Source organism: Schistocerca serialis, chromosome 1, assembly GCF_023864345.2.
Source record: "Schistocerca serialis cubense isolate TAMUIC-IGC-003099 chromosome 1, iqSchSeri2.2, whole genome shotgun sequence".
Classification (NCBI taxonomy): Eukaryota; Metazoa; Arthropoda; class Insecta; order Orthoptera; family Acrididae; genus Schistocerca; species Schistocerca serialis.
In genome coordinates this window covers 876,057,443-876,077,804 of record NC_064638.1, presented here as the reverse complement: position 1 = coordinate 876,077,804, position 20,362 = coordinate 876,057,443, and the positions used below count along the sequence as shown (strand labels likewise).

At 42.1% G+C, this 20,362-nt stretch overlaps 1 protein-coding gene across 1 annotated transcript in view; it reads right to left on the bottom strand.

Annotated features, from left to right (window-relative positions):
• LOC126486396 (E3 ubiquitin-protein ligase TRIM37-like) overlaps positions 1–20,362 on the bottom strand; it is a 305,290-nt gene that overhangs the window by 139,659 nt on the left and 145,269 nt on the right. The window contains 1 exon segment of the mRNA XM_050108945.1: positions 12,335–12,449. Coding sequence (XP_049964902.1) covers positions 12,335–12,449 — 115 coding nt within the window.

The following is a 20,362-nucleotide window of genomic DNA, read 5'->3' as shown; positions in this document are numbered from 1 at the left end:
AGAGGGATGGCCGAGCGGACGAGTAGACGAAGCTCCCATAATCCAGCTTCGATCGGACAATGGACCGATACAAGCGAAGCAGGACAGTGCGATCCGCTCCCCAAGATGAACCGCTAAGAACTCTGAGGACATTAAGGGAACGTGTACAACGGGCCGCCAAATAAGAGACATGTGGAGACCAACACAGTTTCCTGTCCAATGTGAGCCCTAGAAACTTAGTTGTTTCCACGAATGGGAGAACAACGGGACCGAGATGGAAGGACAGCGGAAGGAACGCTTTATGGCGCCAAAAGTTGATACAAACAGTCTTCTCTTCAGAGAACCGGAAGCCATTTGCCACGCTCCATGAGTAGAGGCTGTCTAGACAACGTTGAAGGCAGCGCTCCAGGAGGCATGTTCTCTGGACACAGCAGTAGATCGCGAAGTCATCGACAAAGAGAGAGCCTGAGACATTAGGTGGAATACAATCCATAATTGGATTGATCGCGATGGCAAAAAGGGCTACGCTCAAGACGGAGCCCTGAGGCACTCCGTTCTCCTGGAGGAAGACGTCGGACAATACGGAACCCACACATACCCTAAACTTTCGATCCGTTAAAAAGGAATCAATAAAAAGGGGCAGGCAACCGCGTAGGCCCCACCTGTGCATAGTGCGGAGGATACCTCCTCTCCAACAGGTATCATAAGCCTTCTCCAAGTCGAAGAACACAGCTACTGTTTGGCGCCTTCGCAAAAAGTTGTTCATGATGAATGTCGACAAGGTCACAAGGTGGTCAACAGCGGAGCGGCGGCGACGAAAGCCGCATTGGACACTAGTAAGTAGTCGTCGAGATTCAAGAATCCAGACTAACCGAGCATTAACCATGCGCTCCATCACCTTACAGACACAGCTTGTAAGAGAAATGGGGCGGTAACTAGAAGGAAGGTGTCTATCCTTCCCGGGTTTGGGTATAGGAACAACAACGGCGTCACGCCAACGCATGGGGACCCGACCTTCGGTCCAGATGCGATTGTAGGTACGAAGAAGGAAGCTTTTGCCCGCCGGAGAAAGGTGTGCTAGCATCTGAACGTGATTGGCATCTGGCCCCGGAGCAGAGAATCAGGACAGTGCAAGCGCACGTTCGAGTTCCCGCATAGTAAAGGGGGCACTATAAGTTTCTAGATTCAGCGAGTGGAAGGAAGGTCGCCGAGCCTCTTCTGCCTCTTTCCTGGGAAGGAAGGAAGGGTGGTAATGGGCGGAGCTTGAAACCTCAGCGAAAAAGCGGCCAAAGGCGTTGGAGACAGCCACAGGATCAACAAGGACCTCATTACCTGAGGTCAGGCCAGGTACTGAGGAGTGGGCCTTAATGCCCGACAGCCGGCGCAGGCCACCCCAAACGACGGAAGAGGGAGTAAAACTGTTAAAGGAGCTGGTGAAAGAGGCCCAACAAGCTTTTTTGCTGTCTTTGATAACTCTACGGCATTGCGCTCGGAGTCGTTTGTATCCAATACAATTCGCCAACGTAGGATGGCGGCGAAAGGTGCGTAAAGCACGTCGTCGAGCACGGATAGCGTCCCTACAAGCCTCGGTCCACCAGGGGACGGAAACGCGACGTGAAGAAGAGGTAGTACGAGGAATGGAACGTTCAACAGCATTGATGATAACAGCCGTGAGGTATTCAACCTGACTGTCACAACTGAGAAAATCGTGGTCCGGAAAGGTCGCCAGGGAGGAGTAAAGTCCCCAATCAGCTTTCAGTATGTTCCAGCGCGAAGGACGTGGGGATGGGGTGTAGTGCAGGAGACGAACGACACAGGGGAAATGGTCGCTCGAATAGGTGTCAGAAAGGACATACCACTCGAACCGACGGGCAAGAGTGGTAGAACAGATCGAGAGGTCCAAGTGGGAGTAGGTATGAGTAGAGTCCGAGAGGAAAGTCGGGGCGCCGGTATTGAGGCAGACAAGATTGAGATGGTTGAAGACATCCGCCAAGAGTGAGCCCCTTTGACAGGATGCAGGAGAGCCCCAAAGGGGATGATGGGCATTGAAGTCACCAAACAATAAAAACGGTGGGGGAAGCTGAACGATCAGGTGCATCATGTCAGCCCGACTAACAGCAGATGATGGTGGAGTGTAGATGGTACAAACTGAAAAAGTAAAAGCAGAAAGAGTGATACGGACAGCTATTGCTTGGACTGGGGTGCTCAATGGGATGGGATGGTAATAGACATCGTCCCGAACGAGCAACATGACCCCACCATGAGCTGGGACACCGTCCACAGGGATGAGGTCATACCGCTCCAAGGTATAGTGGGTAAAGGCAATACGGTCAGTCGGGCGCAACTTGGTTTCCTGGAGACCAAGGACGAGCGGACAGTGCTGGCGGAGGAGCAGTTGTAATTCCTCCCGATTAGATTGAATACCTCTTATGTTCCAATGTAACAAGGCCATCGCTAGTCAAAAAGTTGGGGGAACGAGACGGGGGAAGAGCTGGTCACCTCGACGGCCGCGGAGGGCCAGGTTGCGAGGGAACAACACTACAACCGGCGGGAGGCGGATCCGGTTCTGTCGAGTCGTCGCCAGCTGCGGCCGCTGTCCCTGGTTGTGTAGGAGGGGCAGCATCATTTGCCGACGAGAGGCCAGCTGAGCGCCTGGCAGCAGAGCGTCCCGGCGAAACTGAGGACGGCCGGGAGCAGCAACTCACGGATGGAGCATCAGCCGAAACGCGCCGGGGTGGAGAGGGGGATAGAGACTTTCTTGGAGGCCTTCTTGGAAGGCCGAGGAGGCACAGGGATGGTGGGCTGGACCCGAAGAAGGTCCTCACACGCGGGGTCCGTTTCGGAACGCCGGACCTCGGAAGCTGGGGTCCGGAACGTTTCCCCGATGGACGCCTGAGAAGAGGATCGCTTCTCAGGTGGCGGGGGGAGAGGAGGAGGAGGAGGAGGAGGAGGAGGAGGAGGAAGGGTGGCCCCTGGGGCAGAGGGGGTGGGGGCCACAGGGTAGGAGGATTTGGAAGGGAGGGATTTGGGAGGTGGAGGCAGAGCCCCCTGATGGGCGGAGGAGGCGGAGGGGGGACAGGATAGGGGTGAGGATACCGCGGAAGGAGTGGACACAACTGAGGCAAACGAAGTGGTCAATGACACGGGATGGAGGCGGTCATACTTCTTCCTGGCCTCAGAATAAGAGAGCCGATCCAAAGTTTTGATTTCTTGTATCTTCTTCTCCTTCTGATATGCGGGGCAGTCTGAGGATCTAGGCGAGTGGACGCCAGGACAATTAACGCACCGAGGTGGTGGGGTGCATGTATGTTCCTCACGAAGAGGACGTCCACAATCGCCACAAAGGGGCTCAGCCTCACACCGTGACGACATGTGCCCAAAGCGCAAACACCTAAAACAGCGCATAGGAGGCGGGACGTTAGGTCGCACGTCGCACCGGTAGCACATCACCTTTACCTTCTCCGGGAGAACGTCCCCCTCGAGGGCAAGGATAAAGGCCCCGGTGTCGATGCGACGATCTTTGGGGCCGCGCTGGACTCGCCGGACGAAATGCATGCCGCGGCGCTCCAGGTTGGCTCTGAGCTCCTCATCAGACTGTAGCAGGAGGTCACGATGAAAAATAACCCCCTGCGTCCTAATTAGTGCCAGATGTGGGACAATGGACACTGGGATGTCCCCTAGGCGGTCGCACGCCTGGAGCGCCGCCGACTGTGTGGCGGAGGTGGTCTTGATAAGAACGGACCCTGAACGCATCTTGCTGAGAGCCTCGATTTCCCCGAAGACGTCCTCAATGTGCTGAACAAAGAACATGGGCTTGGAGGTGGTGAACGTCCCCCCATCAGTTCGAGAACAGACCAAATAGTGGGGGAAGTACTGCGCCCCAAGCCGGCGGGCCTGTCCCTCCTCCCATGGAGTGGCCAAGGGGGAAAGGGCAGGAGAACCAGAACTAGAAACGGTACCTTTTCTTTTGAAAGACTCGGCCGCAGAGCGACCTGATACGTGTTGACGTTTCATCTGCGAAACGTCCGCCCCGATACCACCCACTCCGACCAGGGGCTCTCCCAACGGGCGCCACCCGGCCGCAGCAAGGGCCACCTGGCAGGCTGACCATTGCCGGGAGTCCTGATGCCCCAAGGAGACGGGCATCTACTCCTTGGCCGACGTGGGGAGGGTGCAGCTCAGGTATCGGCAGTACGATCCCTGTGTTGTCAGGGGGCTACAACCTAGAGGGTACATGACGACCCCACCACAACGGGCTGGCTACCGTGCTGGATTTCTGGTGCCATGGAAAGTCCATCATGATCGCTGGTGCAGATGGAGATGCACTATGGGCGTAACTGGGACAACCCATCAGGCGTTTAGGCCCAATTTGAGGAATAGTGGGTATGGTTACAACACCGGTGAAATGCTGAGTGCCAAGGTCTTAGTGCACTTAGGACCAGTGGTACACCACGTAAGGTGTCCTTCCCCAAAAGGCTCGTACTTCTGTAGAATTTTGAAAAATGGAGGTCAAACCCCAAGGGGGACCATCACATAGAAGGCCGAAACGGTTGAAACTCCTTTTAGTCGCCTCTTACGACAGGCAGGAATACCTCGGGCCTATTCTTACCCCAGACCCGCAGGGGGGTTGTGTGTGTGTGTGTGTGTGTGTGTGTGTGTGTGTGTGTGTGTGTGTGTGTGTTTATCATCTTAATTCTGACAAAAGCCTTACTAGCCGAAAGCTATTATTTGTGACAGTCTTTCTGTTGTGCCTATCTGTGACTCAGCATCTCCGCTATATGGTGAATTGCAAATTTCCTTTTCACAATATTGTTACATTCCATCCTGGATTTTCCATTGAAGGATCCAATAACATTTTTTTAAAAATAAAATTCAGCTATCAGCTGCACAATTAGAATATTTTATTGCATTTAATAGATTAATTATTCATCATATGAAGATCAATACTTAATATGCACACTTAAGTGTCAATGGCTTCAGCAATGAAATATAATGCAATGGACACTTTGAAAAACATAGATAATGATCGACTGATAACTTAATTGTGCAGTAGATGACAATTTTATTTTGAAAAATATACAGAGTGAAAATTATTTAAACTGACAAACTCTGGGAGGTTGCATGGGACTCCAAAACAAACATTTTTTCTCTAATGTTATATTTTTCTGTAAGGATGTTTTGAACCAGTAGAGGGAGTTTTCTATGTATGAGAATTAATTAAACCAACGAACTCTGGGAGGTTGGATGGAACACTGAAAACAGTATTTCTAATGGGTCTTCCTGTGAGGCAATATTGTATGGGCACATCAAATGTTACTTACAGTAGACAAAAAGTAACACAAACAATTTTTAATTCTTTATTACCAAGAGACAACAACACCAACAGAACACAATTACTTCAATTACAGTGTAAGTTCAAAAATGCCTCCATTGACGCGTTTACAAGATAATACACGTGGGTCACGTTCCGTCTAATGTGGTGCAAGACTGCAGGAGTGTCCTTAATTTCTCCTGCAGCTGCTACTACAATCTGGATAACCTGATCCTCTTCCAATTCAACAAAGGTTTTGTAAACAAGGTTGTGCTTCTCTTCCCAAACAAAGTAGCCCAGAGGGTTCAAGCATCAACACACAAGATGACTGAAAAGTGCCGGCACTCAGTCACACTAAAACAACACATGCTGTCTTGTAGTGCGTGGCATGTCATCCAACAATTCTGGCAATGCTCTGATAATGAAATTGTAATAATGCCTGCCATTTAGTGGGCTACGTAGGATACATGGTGCAATTAAACAATCACCAACAACACCTGCCCACACATTCCTGAAGAACTGCACTTTATGAGCAGCACAACACACCTCCAACCAAACCGTCCAATGAGTTTCACCTGACACCACTGAAGTCACAAATGGTGGTGGTTTGGTGTCAGTGGAAAGCATGCTACAGGGTATCTGGATCAGAGCTGTCTCTGAAGTAACTGATTTCTAACAGTTTGTTGTGTCATTGTGGTGACAACTGGCACTCAAGTTACTGCACCAGATGCTTTATGATGTGCCAGAGCCGTATGCTGAATACAATGATCTTCCCTCTCAGTAGTGCTACATGGCCATCCAAGAGCGTGCTTGTTTTGCGATGATACATTCCTGTGACCACCACTGCCAGGAATCATGTACAGTGGCTACATTCTTGGAAAGTTTTCCTGCAATATCACAGATGGAACATCCAGCTTCTTGTACCCCTATTACAGGACCTTGTTCAAACTCAGTGAGGTGGTGATAACAGCAACTTTGTCGCCTGAAGGCATTCGTGACTAACATCACTTCACCATGTCAATTCTCTAAGGTAACTATTGCTCACAATCATTACACCCTGTATTTAAAGAAAACCAATTTATAATCTCTTAGTGTCATTACTATTCAGTCTTATGTGACTTTATGTGAATTTGAAGAGCCATCATCTTTCAGATGTAGAAACATGACTACCAACTTTTGCTACAAACAATCCTGTTGGCAGAACATCTGTAACTGAGCATTATAGCAGAGGTTGAATATACTACTTCAGTTGTAAATTACTTTATGTTCACACGACCGGTTTCGGACTGTTATAAGCCCATCCTCAGGTATCGTAGTTGTGCTGTGGTGCACGAGCGAAGCGTGTACCAGGTGCAGTGTGCTGCCTATGAGTGCAGAACAGGGAGTAGTCTGGTACACGCGGCCCTCGGGGACCAGAGCACAGCTACAGCACCTGAGGATGGGCTTTCAACAGCCCGAAACTGGTCGTGTGAAAATAAAGTAATTTACAACTGAAGCGGTATTTTCAACCTCTGCTACCAATGTTTGTTTATGTCGCCCAAGTCTCTCTTGGTGTTGCTATTCTTTTCTGTCAGTGTAGATGCCAGCATCATACCATCCAGGACTGACAATTCTGTCTGTATTAGGAGTGAACAAATACTCCAAATTCAAACTATACAAGCTTTGATAGCACAACAAAAACAAATTAATACCCCAGGTGGTAGCTCTTCAAAGAAATCCATTAGCAATGAATTACGATACAAACATGCCATTTGGATAGATGCAACCTCATGCTAAAGATGAGTCTGTGGAAAAGTTTCAAAGAGTCCCACAAACTTAAGTTCAAGTCTAGGACTTTTGCCAACTGTCAACACGAGCTCACCGATAGAAACTGTTCAGATGAAACCGATTACAGAAAATTTAAAATTAGTTGTGACTTTTGACAGTTCAGTAAGGAGAGAGTGCAGGGAAGCATAGTTCCTAATGTGCGCTGAGCGCACCAGCATGTGGTGGTAACACCGTGCCAACCTTATGTCTCCGTCATCAGCTGGCTGCCAGGCCAACATTCTCTGGTGGTAAAAAAACAATGCTGAACAGTTACATCAATGAATCTTTTATACATATTCACAGTAGTAGTGTAAAGTGGAGCGACCCCCAAGAGAAGAATCATCCCTGTCCTCTTCCTTGGGCCTGGAACTTGTACTCTAGCTGACTGAAATGACTACCTCTTCAATGTGTTCTTCCAGCAGTCCAAGAATCCACGTCTCCTTGACTACCTTCTTGGCACAGCTGACAACTTGAGATCAGTCCTGTGAGGCAATATTTGCAAGGGCTTCTCTTGTCAGCATTTCAACCTCACTGAGCATAAACTTTTTGTTGTTTCTTTCCACATTCCCATCCACCTGGGCTCAACTGGATTCAAATTAGTATGGTATGGAGGAACCCTGATTACCCTATGGCCTTTAATATTGGTCTGTTCATCGAGCTGATAGTGCGGAGTCTCAGACTTGTATAGCGTTACAAGTTCCATTAACTTCGCATTATTCATGCCAGGTTTGATTATCTGATGGAACATTTCTTTGTATCCAGAGCAAAATATCTTCTGTCCTCCACTTCATTGTTGGAGCATTACCCATTATCTACTACTGCTGTTGAATTTGGAGGAATATTTCACAGCAGAACATTAAAAAACCACTCATTTAAAGTTGTTGCCATGTTTCCTGAAACATATTAATCAGCAGTTTGGAACAAAGTCTTTAGGCAGAACCAGCTTGAAGGATGATTTTCCTGTCACCCTTACCAACAGGTGCTTTCTTCGTTCCTCATGCTGTGCACACCACTACTCATTTGTCAACATGTGACACACATTATGTCCAGCCACACAATGTCTTGGCACAAAACTCTCCTCACGGCACACATATATCAGCATCTCCAGGCACTGTCACTTCTATTGACGATAAATTTCTGAGACAAAAAATTTTCATGCTCGAAACCAAGCTCATGAAAGCAATTTCGAAGTGAAAACTGCTTTCATTGAACAGCTGCAATTCTTTGCTGCTGAATAGAAGTTTACTTGAATTAGGGTATTCCATATGTTGTTAATACTCATACATATCTGTGCAATGCATCCTGCCGGAATGCATCCATCTGTGTTACCTGTCTGTTGTAACTGCTTTTCTTGCCCATTGTTTCTAGCAGAGAACACGCTAGTGCTGCTTCATCATTCATGTCTTTTCTTCCCCTACCCAATTCTGAGTGCCAATGAATGTTAAGTGCAGCAGCTATTCTGTCCACTCCTATAACATCTAGAATCAATCCACCAACATTGCACTTAAGTTCAAAATAACTGTGCAATAAACACACCAATTTGCAGTATTGTCCATAGATCAGAATTCCACCTCCAACACCTGGTATCTTCACAATTGGTGAACGTATTCTTGGATACTATTATCGCAAATCTCATGTTCAGACATGCTACATTGTTATTAATGTAATCCCAACACAGAACACTTGTTCACAGCACCTAAAAACTGCAGAATACTTTAGCATCAGAGAATACTACATTAAAAGTGCTGACGAATATAGATGCACCAAATGCATGGCACCACATGGTATTGTTGATCTATGAAATGCGGTAGCGGCACTTTACCAACTGAACTGTTCACAGTGCAGCTGGTGTTATGTGGGCAATCGCATCACATCCCCTTCAGTGACCTGAATGTCAAAAGTTGCAACTTATTTTAAATTTACTTAGCTCTCTCTGGAAATAAAATTCAAGGGATAGTGCTGCAAGAAACTTGCTTTACTGTTGAGGAAATTTTCAAGTCAGATGGAGACTATTTCTTTAAGAGATACAGTAATCCCAAAAGAGTGATGAACACACCAGTTCTTGGCACAGCCTTAGCTGCCAACAACAAAATCCTTAGGTCTGCTTCAAACTTTGAAATCATAAACGAAGACTCTACTTGCTGAACGTGCACTGTGCACACAATATGATACGTACATTTATTAACAGCTTGTCTCCATGCCCTGGCAAAAGGTGAAAATCAGGACTTTGAAAATACAGAACTAATTCTAGAATTTGTGGAGACCAGAATGACAAATATCTCAAAACACCATACAAAGATCTTACTGGGTGATTTTAATGTAAATAGTGGATTGGAAACAACATACAGGAATATTACTGGGTGCTACCTATCATATATAAGGACAAACAAAAAATGTAAAGTAGCTAACTGAATTATATGAGAATCGTAATCTTTATTAATGTCCACACATCCAGAAAGCAAACCAAATGATCATCTAGTACATTAGTTGTCTAACTTCCTTATAGATCATGTCATTATGTCTCAAAGACACAGTCCAGAAATAATGATTGTCAGAGCCAACAATGGAATAAATATAAACCGATCACACCCACCATCACATTGCAGATACCTGTTTAAGGAGTTATGCAGTCTGACTTGCTTCTCAGTATATTTATGTTCTCATGAAGTTTGTTGTAAATAATCTACCACAGTTCAAGAGGAATAATGATGCACATCATTACAATACCAAAGAAAAAATGACATTCATTACTCCACAATAAGATTGTCTTGAGCAGAAAAAGGAACTCACAATGTTAGAGAGAGAGAGAGAGAGAGAGAGGGAGGGGGGGGGGGGGGGTGCAAATTCTAGTCTCTAGCATAATTTCTATTATTTTATGTATAAAGATGGTGGGTAGGAATTACTAAGTCACACCTATATATTTTTAAAAGGGTCAGCATGTTGCCATTTTACAAACTACTTTCCAAAGGAAAAATGAGCCCTCAGTAATATCAAATGAAGAAAACTATGAAATCCTTACTGAATAGTATGAGACACATCTAAATTGTGAAAAACTGGCTAATCCAATTACAACTCATTAACAAAGAGATCAAACACAATACCTGCAGACTGAAAAAAATGAGGCTGTTGGAGAAGACTCCACAATAGCAGAATTATGGAAGCTTGCATCTCAAGCAGCAACACATGTTTTGCATAAAACAATATAATCATATGGGAAATGTCTGACAAGTAAGTCTCGATTCATCTTTTTCATGATGAAGGGAATGCTGCATTATAGACAGAAACAATTACTGCAGCAACCAATTACTTTCAATAACATACATGATGATCTTACTGTCTGTCCTAAAATGACCATACAATCAGTGAAGCATATATGGGAGAATTTCAAGAAAGATTCCAGAAGAGTCAGCTGTAAGTAGACCAAAAACTGGATCTGAAAACGTTAGTAAATATATTATATTCTGAAAAGGATAAAACATTTACCTACCTTTTTAGGTTTAAAAATGACATAACCATCAACCACAACATGCTAAATAACAAAGGGGCAGAAATGGAAGTTCTCGATAAACTACAAGAGATTATAGGAGCATGGCAAAATAGACTGGATGTTCCTTTCAGTCATTTGGGGGGGAAAATGGGGGAGTTTGAAAGGAATATAGGTTCCTGCAACTGCTTTTTGACTAGGTATTAGAGAGAGAGAGAGAGAGAGAGAGAGAGAGAGAGAGAGAGAGAGAGAGAGAGAGAGAGAGACCAATACAAGAATGGGGCAAAAGTTCAGACCTTTGGTACCTTAAACATGACTTTGAAGGGATGACGATTCCTGCCGGACAATGATGTGCAGCAGGCAGTTATGGACTACTTCACGCAGCAGCACAAGGTGTTTTACCAAATGGGTGCCTCCCGCATGATGCGTCGGTGGGACGATTGCCTCAATGGTCACAGTGATTCTGCAGTATTGGCATATCAGTTCTGGATTGAACAGAAACTTTTTGATCCAGAGTTTGATTTTGTGTGTACATATTAAAATTTAATTAACCCAACACGCATCTTCAACATTCTTGACTCTAAACTGTCAGTTAGGACTTGCTGAGATGAGAACCAGAGAACATATCCAAATGGCCAGGTGAATGGCGTGTCAGACACAATGATCTAAGGAAAAACCATCTGGTTTGAACAGAAACAAAATAACACTTCTTAACTGATCAACTAAGAAAATAAATAAAATAATAATATCACATTCCATTAACTGTGTCATCTCTACTATCCTGTTTTATAAGTTCTCTACCATTTCAACAGCATTGTAGACTTATGTCTGGTGTCTACTGTTACTTACGTAATTACGGGGTAATCAAATAGCTTCCGATCGATGGCTGTATAGTACAGAATTTGTACACCAATCAGGCAAAATCGCTGTTAGCACTGAGGAATTATTCCTCCACCACATTATGTTGAAGATACCTGTTTGGTAAAACACCATGTCCTGCTGCATGAAGAAGTCCGTAACTGATGGCAGCACAACCTCGTCTGGCAGGAACCATCAACCCTTCAAGCCATTTTTTAAAGGACGAAAGGTATAATAGCTGTATGGGAAGAGATCAGGATTATACAGCATGTACATGGGTATCTCCCATTTCAGTCTCCCAGTTGAAGTTGGCCTTGCAGATCACCGGTGTGTTGTGGCAAATTGTGACCAGCAGGGAATTCAGCACTCTGTTCCACAATGGTTGTTTTCTACAGACATGTTGCCTCACACACATTCTTTGATGGATATCTACCAGTGCTTGTCCTTCAGCAACCAAGAAGAGAATGACAGCATGTTGGTCCTGACTGGATACATTTGATAATAACGTCACTATAGTTCACATTTCTGCATTTACTGCACGCACGTTGGAAGGTACAAATACCATACTAATCCCTTGCCTACATCTGCTGCTTATCTATTGCCAACAGAGTCATGCTAAATTGCAGTACTCTGCAGCAACGCCCTCAAATGGAAATTTTTGGATTGCCCCTCATAATTTTTCAGAAAATGTTTTCATTTTACAAAAACATGTAGTGTACTTAGCACTTACTGGTACTTATAAATATGCTGTTCATCTATAAACCATTAAACTAATAACAAATATTTATCAGAAAAACATCCAAGAATTGATTCAAATGTCTTGAACAAGCACTATGTGAACTGTTCTACTGATAAAGCATTAAATCTGTATTAAATTCATATGTATCTCAACATACCTGACATTGTCTCATCATCTACATCATTTTCATCGTTTGAGTTGTCCTCTGTTGTTGCTATTGTTACATTGTGTTCACATTCATCATTGAATATGTCAACTTCACTAACGTCCTGCTACAATGTAAAGGTGAGATATCAGCATTCATAAAACATCCATCAATCACACAGGAAAATAATATAAATCTACATCAAATTTAAACAGCATTGTAGTTTAGGATAGTATTTTAATGGGTGAATTTATTTTCATTTCTGACTTTGCTTAAGCATAATTATCTGGGATGGAGAAAAGAAAAGGGGATGGCGCAAGTCACTAAACTAACAAACTTATTAACACTTAAGGTGCTAAGTCCCAAGATTATAGGTTGTTGACAGTGTGTCAACTATACCATTGTACAGGTCTTCATCCACAACAAAGCAATATGGGCAACTTTCTTTCTCTAGGACATAACTACTATCATCTTAATTGTTATCATCACAGGGTAAAAGCTTTTGGCACCTGGGGGCAACTGTTGTTGTTGTGGTCTTCAGTCCTGAGACTGGTTTGATGCAGCTCTCCATGCTACTCTATCCTGTGCAACCTTCTTCATCTCCCAGTACCTACCGCAACCTACATCCTTCTGAATCTGCTTAGTGTATACATCTCTTGGTCTCCCTCTATGATTTTTACCCTCCACGCTGCCCTCCAATACTAAATTGGTGATCCCTTGATGCCTCAGAAAATGTCCTACCAACCAATCCCTTCTTCTAGTCAAGTTGTGCCACAAACTTCTCTTCTCCCCAATTCTATTCAATACCTCCTCATTAGTTACGTGATCTACCCACCTAATCTTCAACATTCTTCTGTAGCACCACATTTCGAAAGCTTCTATTCTCTTCTCGTCCAAACTATTTATCGTCCATGTTTCGCTTCCATACATGGCTACACTCCATACAAATACTTACAAAAATGACTTCCTGACATTTAAATCAATACTCGATGTTAACAAATTTCTCTTCTTCAGAAACGCTTTCCTTGCCATTGCCAGTCTACATTTTATATCCTCTCTACTTCGACCATCATCAGTTATTTTGCTCCCCAAATAGCAAAACTTCTTTACTACTTTAAGTGTCTCATTTCCTAATCTAATTCCCTCAGCATCACCAGACTTAATTTGACTACATTCCATTATCCTCGTTTTGCTTTTGTTGATGTTCATCTTATATCCTCCTTTCAAGACACTATCCATTCCGTTCAACTGCTCTTCCAAGTCCTTTGCTGTCTCTGACAGAATTGCGATGTCATCGGCGAACCTCAAAGTTTTTATTTCCTCTCCATGGATTTTAATACCTATTCCAAATTTTTCTTTTGTTTCCTTCACTGCTTGCTCCATATACAGATTGAATAACATCGGGGAGAGACTACAACCCTGTCTCACTCCCTTCCCAACTACTGCTTCCCTTTGATGTCCCTCAACTCTTATAACTGCCATCTGGTTTCTGTACAAATTGTAAATAGCCTTTCGCTCCCTGTATTTTACCCCTGCCACCTTCAGAATTTGAAAGAGAGTATTCCAGTCAACATTGTCAAAAGCTTTCTCTAAGTCTACAAATGCTAGAAACGTAGGTTTGCCTTTCCTTAATCTAGCTTCTAAGATACGTCATAGGGTCAGTGTTGCCTCACGTGTTCCAACATTTCTACGGAATCCAAACTGATCTTCCCCGAGGTCGGCTTCTACCAGTTTTTCCACTCGTCTGTAAAGAATTCGCGTTAGTATTTTGCAGCTGTGACTTATTAAACTGATAGTTCGGTAATTTTCACATCTGTCAACACCTGCTTTCTTTGGGATTGGAATTATTATATTCTTCTTGAAGTCTCAGGGTATTTCGCCTGTTTCATACATCTTGCTCACCAGATGGTACAGATTTGTCAGGACTGGCTCTCCCGAGGCTGTCAGTAGTTCTAATGGAATGTTGTCCACTCCCGGGGCCTTGTTTCGACTCAGGTCTCTCAGTGCTCTGTCAAACTCTTCACGCAGTATCATATCTTCCATTTCCTCTTCATCTACATCCTCTTCCATTTCCATTAATATTGTTCTCAAGTACATCGCCCTTGTATAGACCCTCTATATACTCCTTCCAGCTTTCTGCTTTCCCTTCTTTGCTTAGAACTGGGTTTCCATCTGAGCTCTTGATGTTCATGCAAGTGGTTCTCTTATCTCCAAAGGTCTCTTTAATTTTCCTGTAGGCAGTATCTATCTTACGCCTAGTCATACTTGCTTCTACATCCTTACATTTGTCCTCTAGCCATCCCTGCTTGGCAATTTTGCACTTCCCATCGACCTCATTTTTGAGACGTTTGTATTCCTTTTTGCCTGCTTCATTTACTGCATTTTTATATTTTCTCCTTTAATCAATTAAATTCAATATATCTTCTGTTACCCAAGGATTTCTACTAGCCCTCGTCTTTTTACCTACTTCATCCTCTGCTGCCTTCACTACTTCATCCCTCAGAGCTACCCATTCTTCTTCTGCTGTATTTCTTTCCCCCATTCCTGTCAACTGTTCCCTTATGCTCTCCCTGAAACTCTGTACAACCTCTGGTTTAGTCAGTTTATCCAGGTCCCATCTCCTTAAATTTCCACCTTTTTGCAGTTTCTTAAGTTTTAATCCACAGATCATAACCACGAGATTGTGGTCAGAGTCCGTCCACATCTGCTCCTGGAAATGTCTTACAATTTAAACTATCTAATATATATTGTTCACTTTTATACCTTGTAACTGAGTAAGCAGGTTTTATGGAGAAGATAAAACTAGCTAACTGAATTCTGATAGTAAAAACAATCCAACACCATGTCATTTGATGTTTGAATTTAATATTTCCAGTGATTTTAGGAAATCGTTGTAGACATGAATTCTGGAGTAACTGGAACATTTGTAAATAATAAACCAATTAGACTGTTTAGCATTTGCTGATGACATGGCACTGATTGCACAAGACATTACCGATGCACAGAAACAGCTAGAATTATTACAAGAGCAGGCAGCAAAAATGGGATTACAAATTTCATTTGAAAAAACAAAATTTATGACTGACATCAAAGATGCACCTTCTGATCTCAAAATTGGTTATAACTACATCTCTTGAGTAAAAGCATTTAAATATTTATGTGAATGGATTGCAGAAAATTGTAATGAAAAGAAATCTGTCAGATCAAGAGTCCAGAAAACGGAGACGGCATTTCAATTAACGAAAAACATTTACAACAAAAAGAGTCTCTCGTGGAACTGCAAAATACGACACTACACAACAGTAATTAAACCTGAAGCTCTCTATGCATCTGAGACACTAAACCTTCAACACAGAACACTAAAAGAGTAATTAGAAGTGAAAGAACATAAAATAATGAGGAAAATTCTAGGACCAAAACCTAAAGATGGTGTGCATTATCCAAAACCCAATGCAGAAATATATAAAAATATCTCCAAAATAACAGACACATTGTGCATGAGAAGAATCCAATTCATGGGGCATTTAGAAAGAATGGACTCAAACAGGTTAACGCACAAAATCCATACATTTTTAAAGAACAAAACTACAAGACCGAACTGGTACAAACAGACGGAAAAAGACCTGAGAGAATTAGGGTCTCCAAATCTACATGATAGAAATGAAATCAGAAAAATCACAAACACACGGGGTTTTGAGGAAGAAGAGAGAAAAACTAACCGACATACATGGTCTATGCAACGAAAGCTAGACCATTCGTTGTTTATGAAGGAATACTGGGCGAAAAGGAAGGCCAACAAATGTTGATTACGCGTGGTCCTAAGTTATCCATCCGTGAAGAAGAAGAAGAAGAAGAAGAAGAAGAAGAAGAAGAAAATTAATGGCGTATCAACCCTCTGGAAATAACCAAATGGAGGCAGCTTGCTGTACTACCTCCTGTCAGTACTTTTGTTCCAACAGCTATGAAGGTCACTACCGAGATGATAAATCAATAATACTACAATTTAATGGAAGTTCCTTTTTATTAATTCACTTCTGGTAATAAACTATCTTCAGTCTGAAAAATGATGTCTGTATAGTTCATTCTACATAATATTTAAACAAGAACAAAATGACTGACACTCAAGCACAGGAGGGGGCAATATTGTACATTCATGTTTCTCTGCTCATACAATATTGCTGCAACAGAAACAGCTGATCCTTTCCTTTCTGAACTCATTCACACACTGCCCATTAATGTGTAATGTTTGATTTGCTTAGCACAGTGGTAGCAGTCTTAGCACTTTTCTGTGCACTTTTGCCATCAGTTTGGGACATAACACCACCCAACCATGTGACAAAGAGAAACAATACAAACCATGAAAAATAATGACCATTATTATGCTGGCAGTTGCAAAGCTTCATCTACAACAGACACTAGCAGCGAGTACCTGACATAGCAGAGCGATACGACAATGGTGAATAGAAGTAAAGTCATGATCAAAGTCATGCTCTGATTGCTTGTTGTGATAGCTGTCCTGTATACAACTAGCTGTCAATCATTTTGTTATTCTGTTCAGGATATACTGCAGTTGCAACTAAGGAGGAAGTGGTGAAGATACTAAAAACTCTTGTTATAAATACTTTCATTACTGTTATCATCACCACCACCCCCACCACCACCACCACCACCACCACCACCACCACCACCACATTTTTAATCACTACAATAAACAGTTTCCTTAAGAACTAATTATATTTTGATATCTGGCCATTGGAATATACATACATTTACTAATAAATGTAACTGAAGTTCTACACAAATGGCAATAATTTATGGGCTCCTCATTTCCATAAGGTAAGATTTTTGATTAAAATCATACATCTCCTTTCTTTGCAATTTCTTTTCTGCAACTGTACAGTGTGTTGTCTCGTGTGGTGTTAAGATTCTATTAACAAATGCTGCAGTGCACTACGACTTTTTTCCACTTATGTCCTGAAAGAGCTCAGAGCATAAATTAGAGGCTACACAGAGTTCCAGTAAGAAATCATTATTTCTACTATATTTGATACCTAAAAAGTCATTCTTACAACTTTCGAATAAATTCCAGATGAGCTCTGGCTTTGTCAAATACAGTTTCACATTCTGCCACAAGGGCTTGCAGCATTATGAAACAACACACTCTACGTACCTTGTTTGCTTATACCCACAAATGTAAGGGGAAAATATCACTTTGACAAAACTCTTCTTTAACTTCTACATCTGATGCTTCCTTAAATCTTTCATTACCTATTGCAGACTACTTATGCCTTTATTGATTGTGTAAATTTCTGTAATCCAAGGTCAAATTAAATAAACCAAAGGAAGTGGTTTATACGCATTTTTATCCTTTGCAACCTCTGTTAGCTTACTTAAGGCAGCAGCCTGTGATATCATTGTTTCAAAATTTTTTTTTAATGCTTTAATTATGATTTCGCTTGAGATTCCATTCCAAGAGGTATATGTTCAATGCCTTATCACGGATATTGGAGACTTCCTCAACTAAACCACCTGGAATTGAGGCATGGTCTCCTTGAAGAAGCCTTTCATTGTGAAAGCTGTCACAGTGCACCTGGAAAGGTTTAATCACATCACCCACTATTTGGAGTTGTGAGGCATGCCAACAGGAATTGTTACTACATCCGTAATGTTTTTTAATATTAGATGCCTCGCTTCTGAGTGAAGTGTCTCCTGAGAGAATTCAGCACCAACTTTAGTCTTCTGTTAAAAATATCCAAGTTTTCTGTTCCAGACAACCTTCAACCTATCTAGCATCTTGACAATTAAAAATAGAACTGCACATAGTCACTCTTTAAATGTAGTTCTTCTGTGAAAAACATAGGGGCAGCTTCCTAGCATCAGACAGAGCACCCAGACAACTTATTCTATTCTTTCCATTGACAGAACTTCTTTATAACATCATTTAATATGCTTCACATCAACCATCACATTTGACAGTATATCAAAATGAACACACCTAGCATATGGTTACACTGTTTCCTTAGAACTATTACAGGACACTGGAAAGCAAGTAGTTTTTCATGAGATGCCACAGGAAGTCACTACACCAACATTGTTCTTAGAATAAGACGAAACAACTACAGCTGTACAGCAGAGTGGTGGTTGGAGGAAATAGAGGTGGCAGTTAAAGAAAAGATAAATGCATTCAACCAGTGGTTAAATGATAAATCTGAAGTAACAAGAATAATCTGCAAGGAAACAAAGAATGAAGTGATAAAAAAGGTAAGGATAGCAAAGACTGAAGCATGGGAAAAAATGTGTGCCAACGTCAATTGCAAACTAGGTTTTGTGAAAGCAAAAGTAGTGTGGCCAGTATTAATAGGACTCTGACAAGAGATGAATGCCAAAACCTATCTTCAACTGACAACACCAAAAGAATGGGAAGAATATTTCCGGAAATTATTAAATGAGGATAGAGAGGAGTATCTGGAGGAAGGAACAGCGAAGAAAAGGAACAGGAAGGGGAGGAGATCCAAGTTTCAAAAAGCAAGGCGAGAAAGGTATTATGAACAGGGAAGAATGGTAAATCACCTGGACGAGGCAGTATCAATCTGAAGCTCTTAAAAAAAAGGTGGTGACAAAATTGTGAAACTAATAACATGGTTATTCAATAAAATGTTACACGAGATTCAATATACCCACAGAAATGAAGCTGAGCTATATTGATACTATATTTAAGAAAGAAGATCACAAAAGCCACTGCTCAAACTATCGAGAAATTTGTGTTATAATACCTTAATGAGAATTTTTGAGAAAATAATTAAAAATAAGACGGAAATAAATTTTAAAACCAAGGAAGAACACTGTAGCTTCACAGCTCATAGATCATGTGTACACCCTATTTTCACATTATGACAGATCTTAGAGGAACATAGGGAAAGATAAAAAAAATATAAGATTAATTTTTATAGATTTAGGAAAAGCACGTGCTACTGTCCTGAGAAAACTACTTTGGAGAGCATTACATATGGCAAATGTAAACAGTCCTATAGTTAAAATAGTACAAGAAATTTATAAAGGTAACATATGCCAAGTTAAAATTGGTAGTACACTTTCCCAGAAATTTAAAACAAGCTAGGGTCTGTTACAAGGCTATCCCATGTCACCAGCATTGATTAAAATCTATGTAGACATCAGTCTTAAGACATGGTCTTGTAAATGCAATGGGATGGGGCTAGAAATTAAAGATGGAGTTTATTTACATCACCTACTATTTGCTGATGATCAAGTAATTATAGCACAACATGGGGTGGATGCCAATTATATGTATATCAAATTAGCAATGGAATACAGAAACTGGGGAGTGAAGATTAACTACCAGAAAACAGAATACCTGACTAATGATCCAGATGACTTATAAATAGAGGGAAAGAAAATTAAGACGGTCAACACTTTCTGTTATTTGGGATACGTTCTAGTAATGGAGGGAAAATCAGAGAATTTTAGAGATGGAACGAAAATCAGAGGTAGAAATTAACTCAAGAGTTAACAGTGGAAGGAAGGTCACTGTGATGCTCAACTCAGTCTTATGGAACATAAATGTAATCAACTGAACCAAAAAGAAAACCATAAATAAATCAATACTAGAGAGAGTACTTATGTATGGAGTGGAACTTGGATTGCTACTCTGACACACTTATAAAAACTCAGGCATTAGAAATGGACTTCTGGAGAAGATTAGCAAGAATTTCTAGGAAAGAGAAAGTAAGAGACGATGAAATAATAAAGAGAATGGAAGTAAGAGAAAGAATACATGATGTGACGTATAGAAGAAAGTTACGATGGTATGCGCATGTAAGAAGAATAGAAAAGGCAGAATTCTGAAAATGATCCTGGAACAGGAACCAGAGGGAAAAAAGAGAAGGGACACCCTATAACCACCTGTCACCAAAATGAACAATTAACAATTAGGAAACTTGGCACAGAGGAAGAAGGTACACAAGATCGAAATACCTGGAGGGACATCTTGAGGAGATAAATTAATGTCTTATGTAACAAATG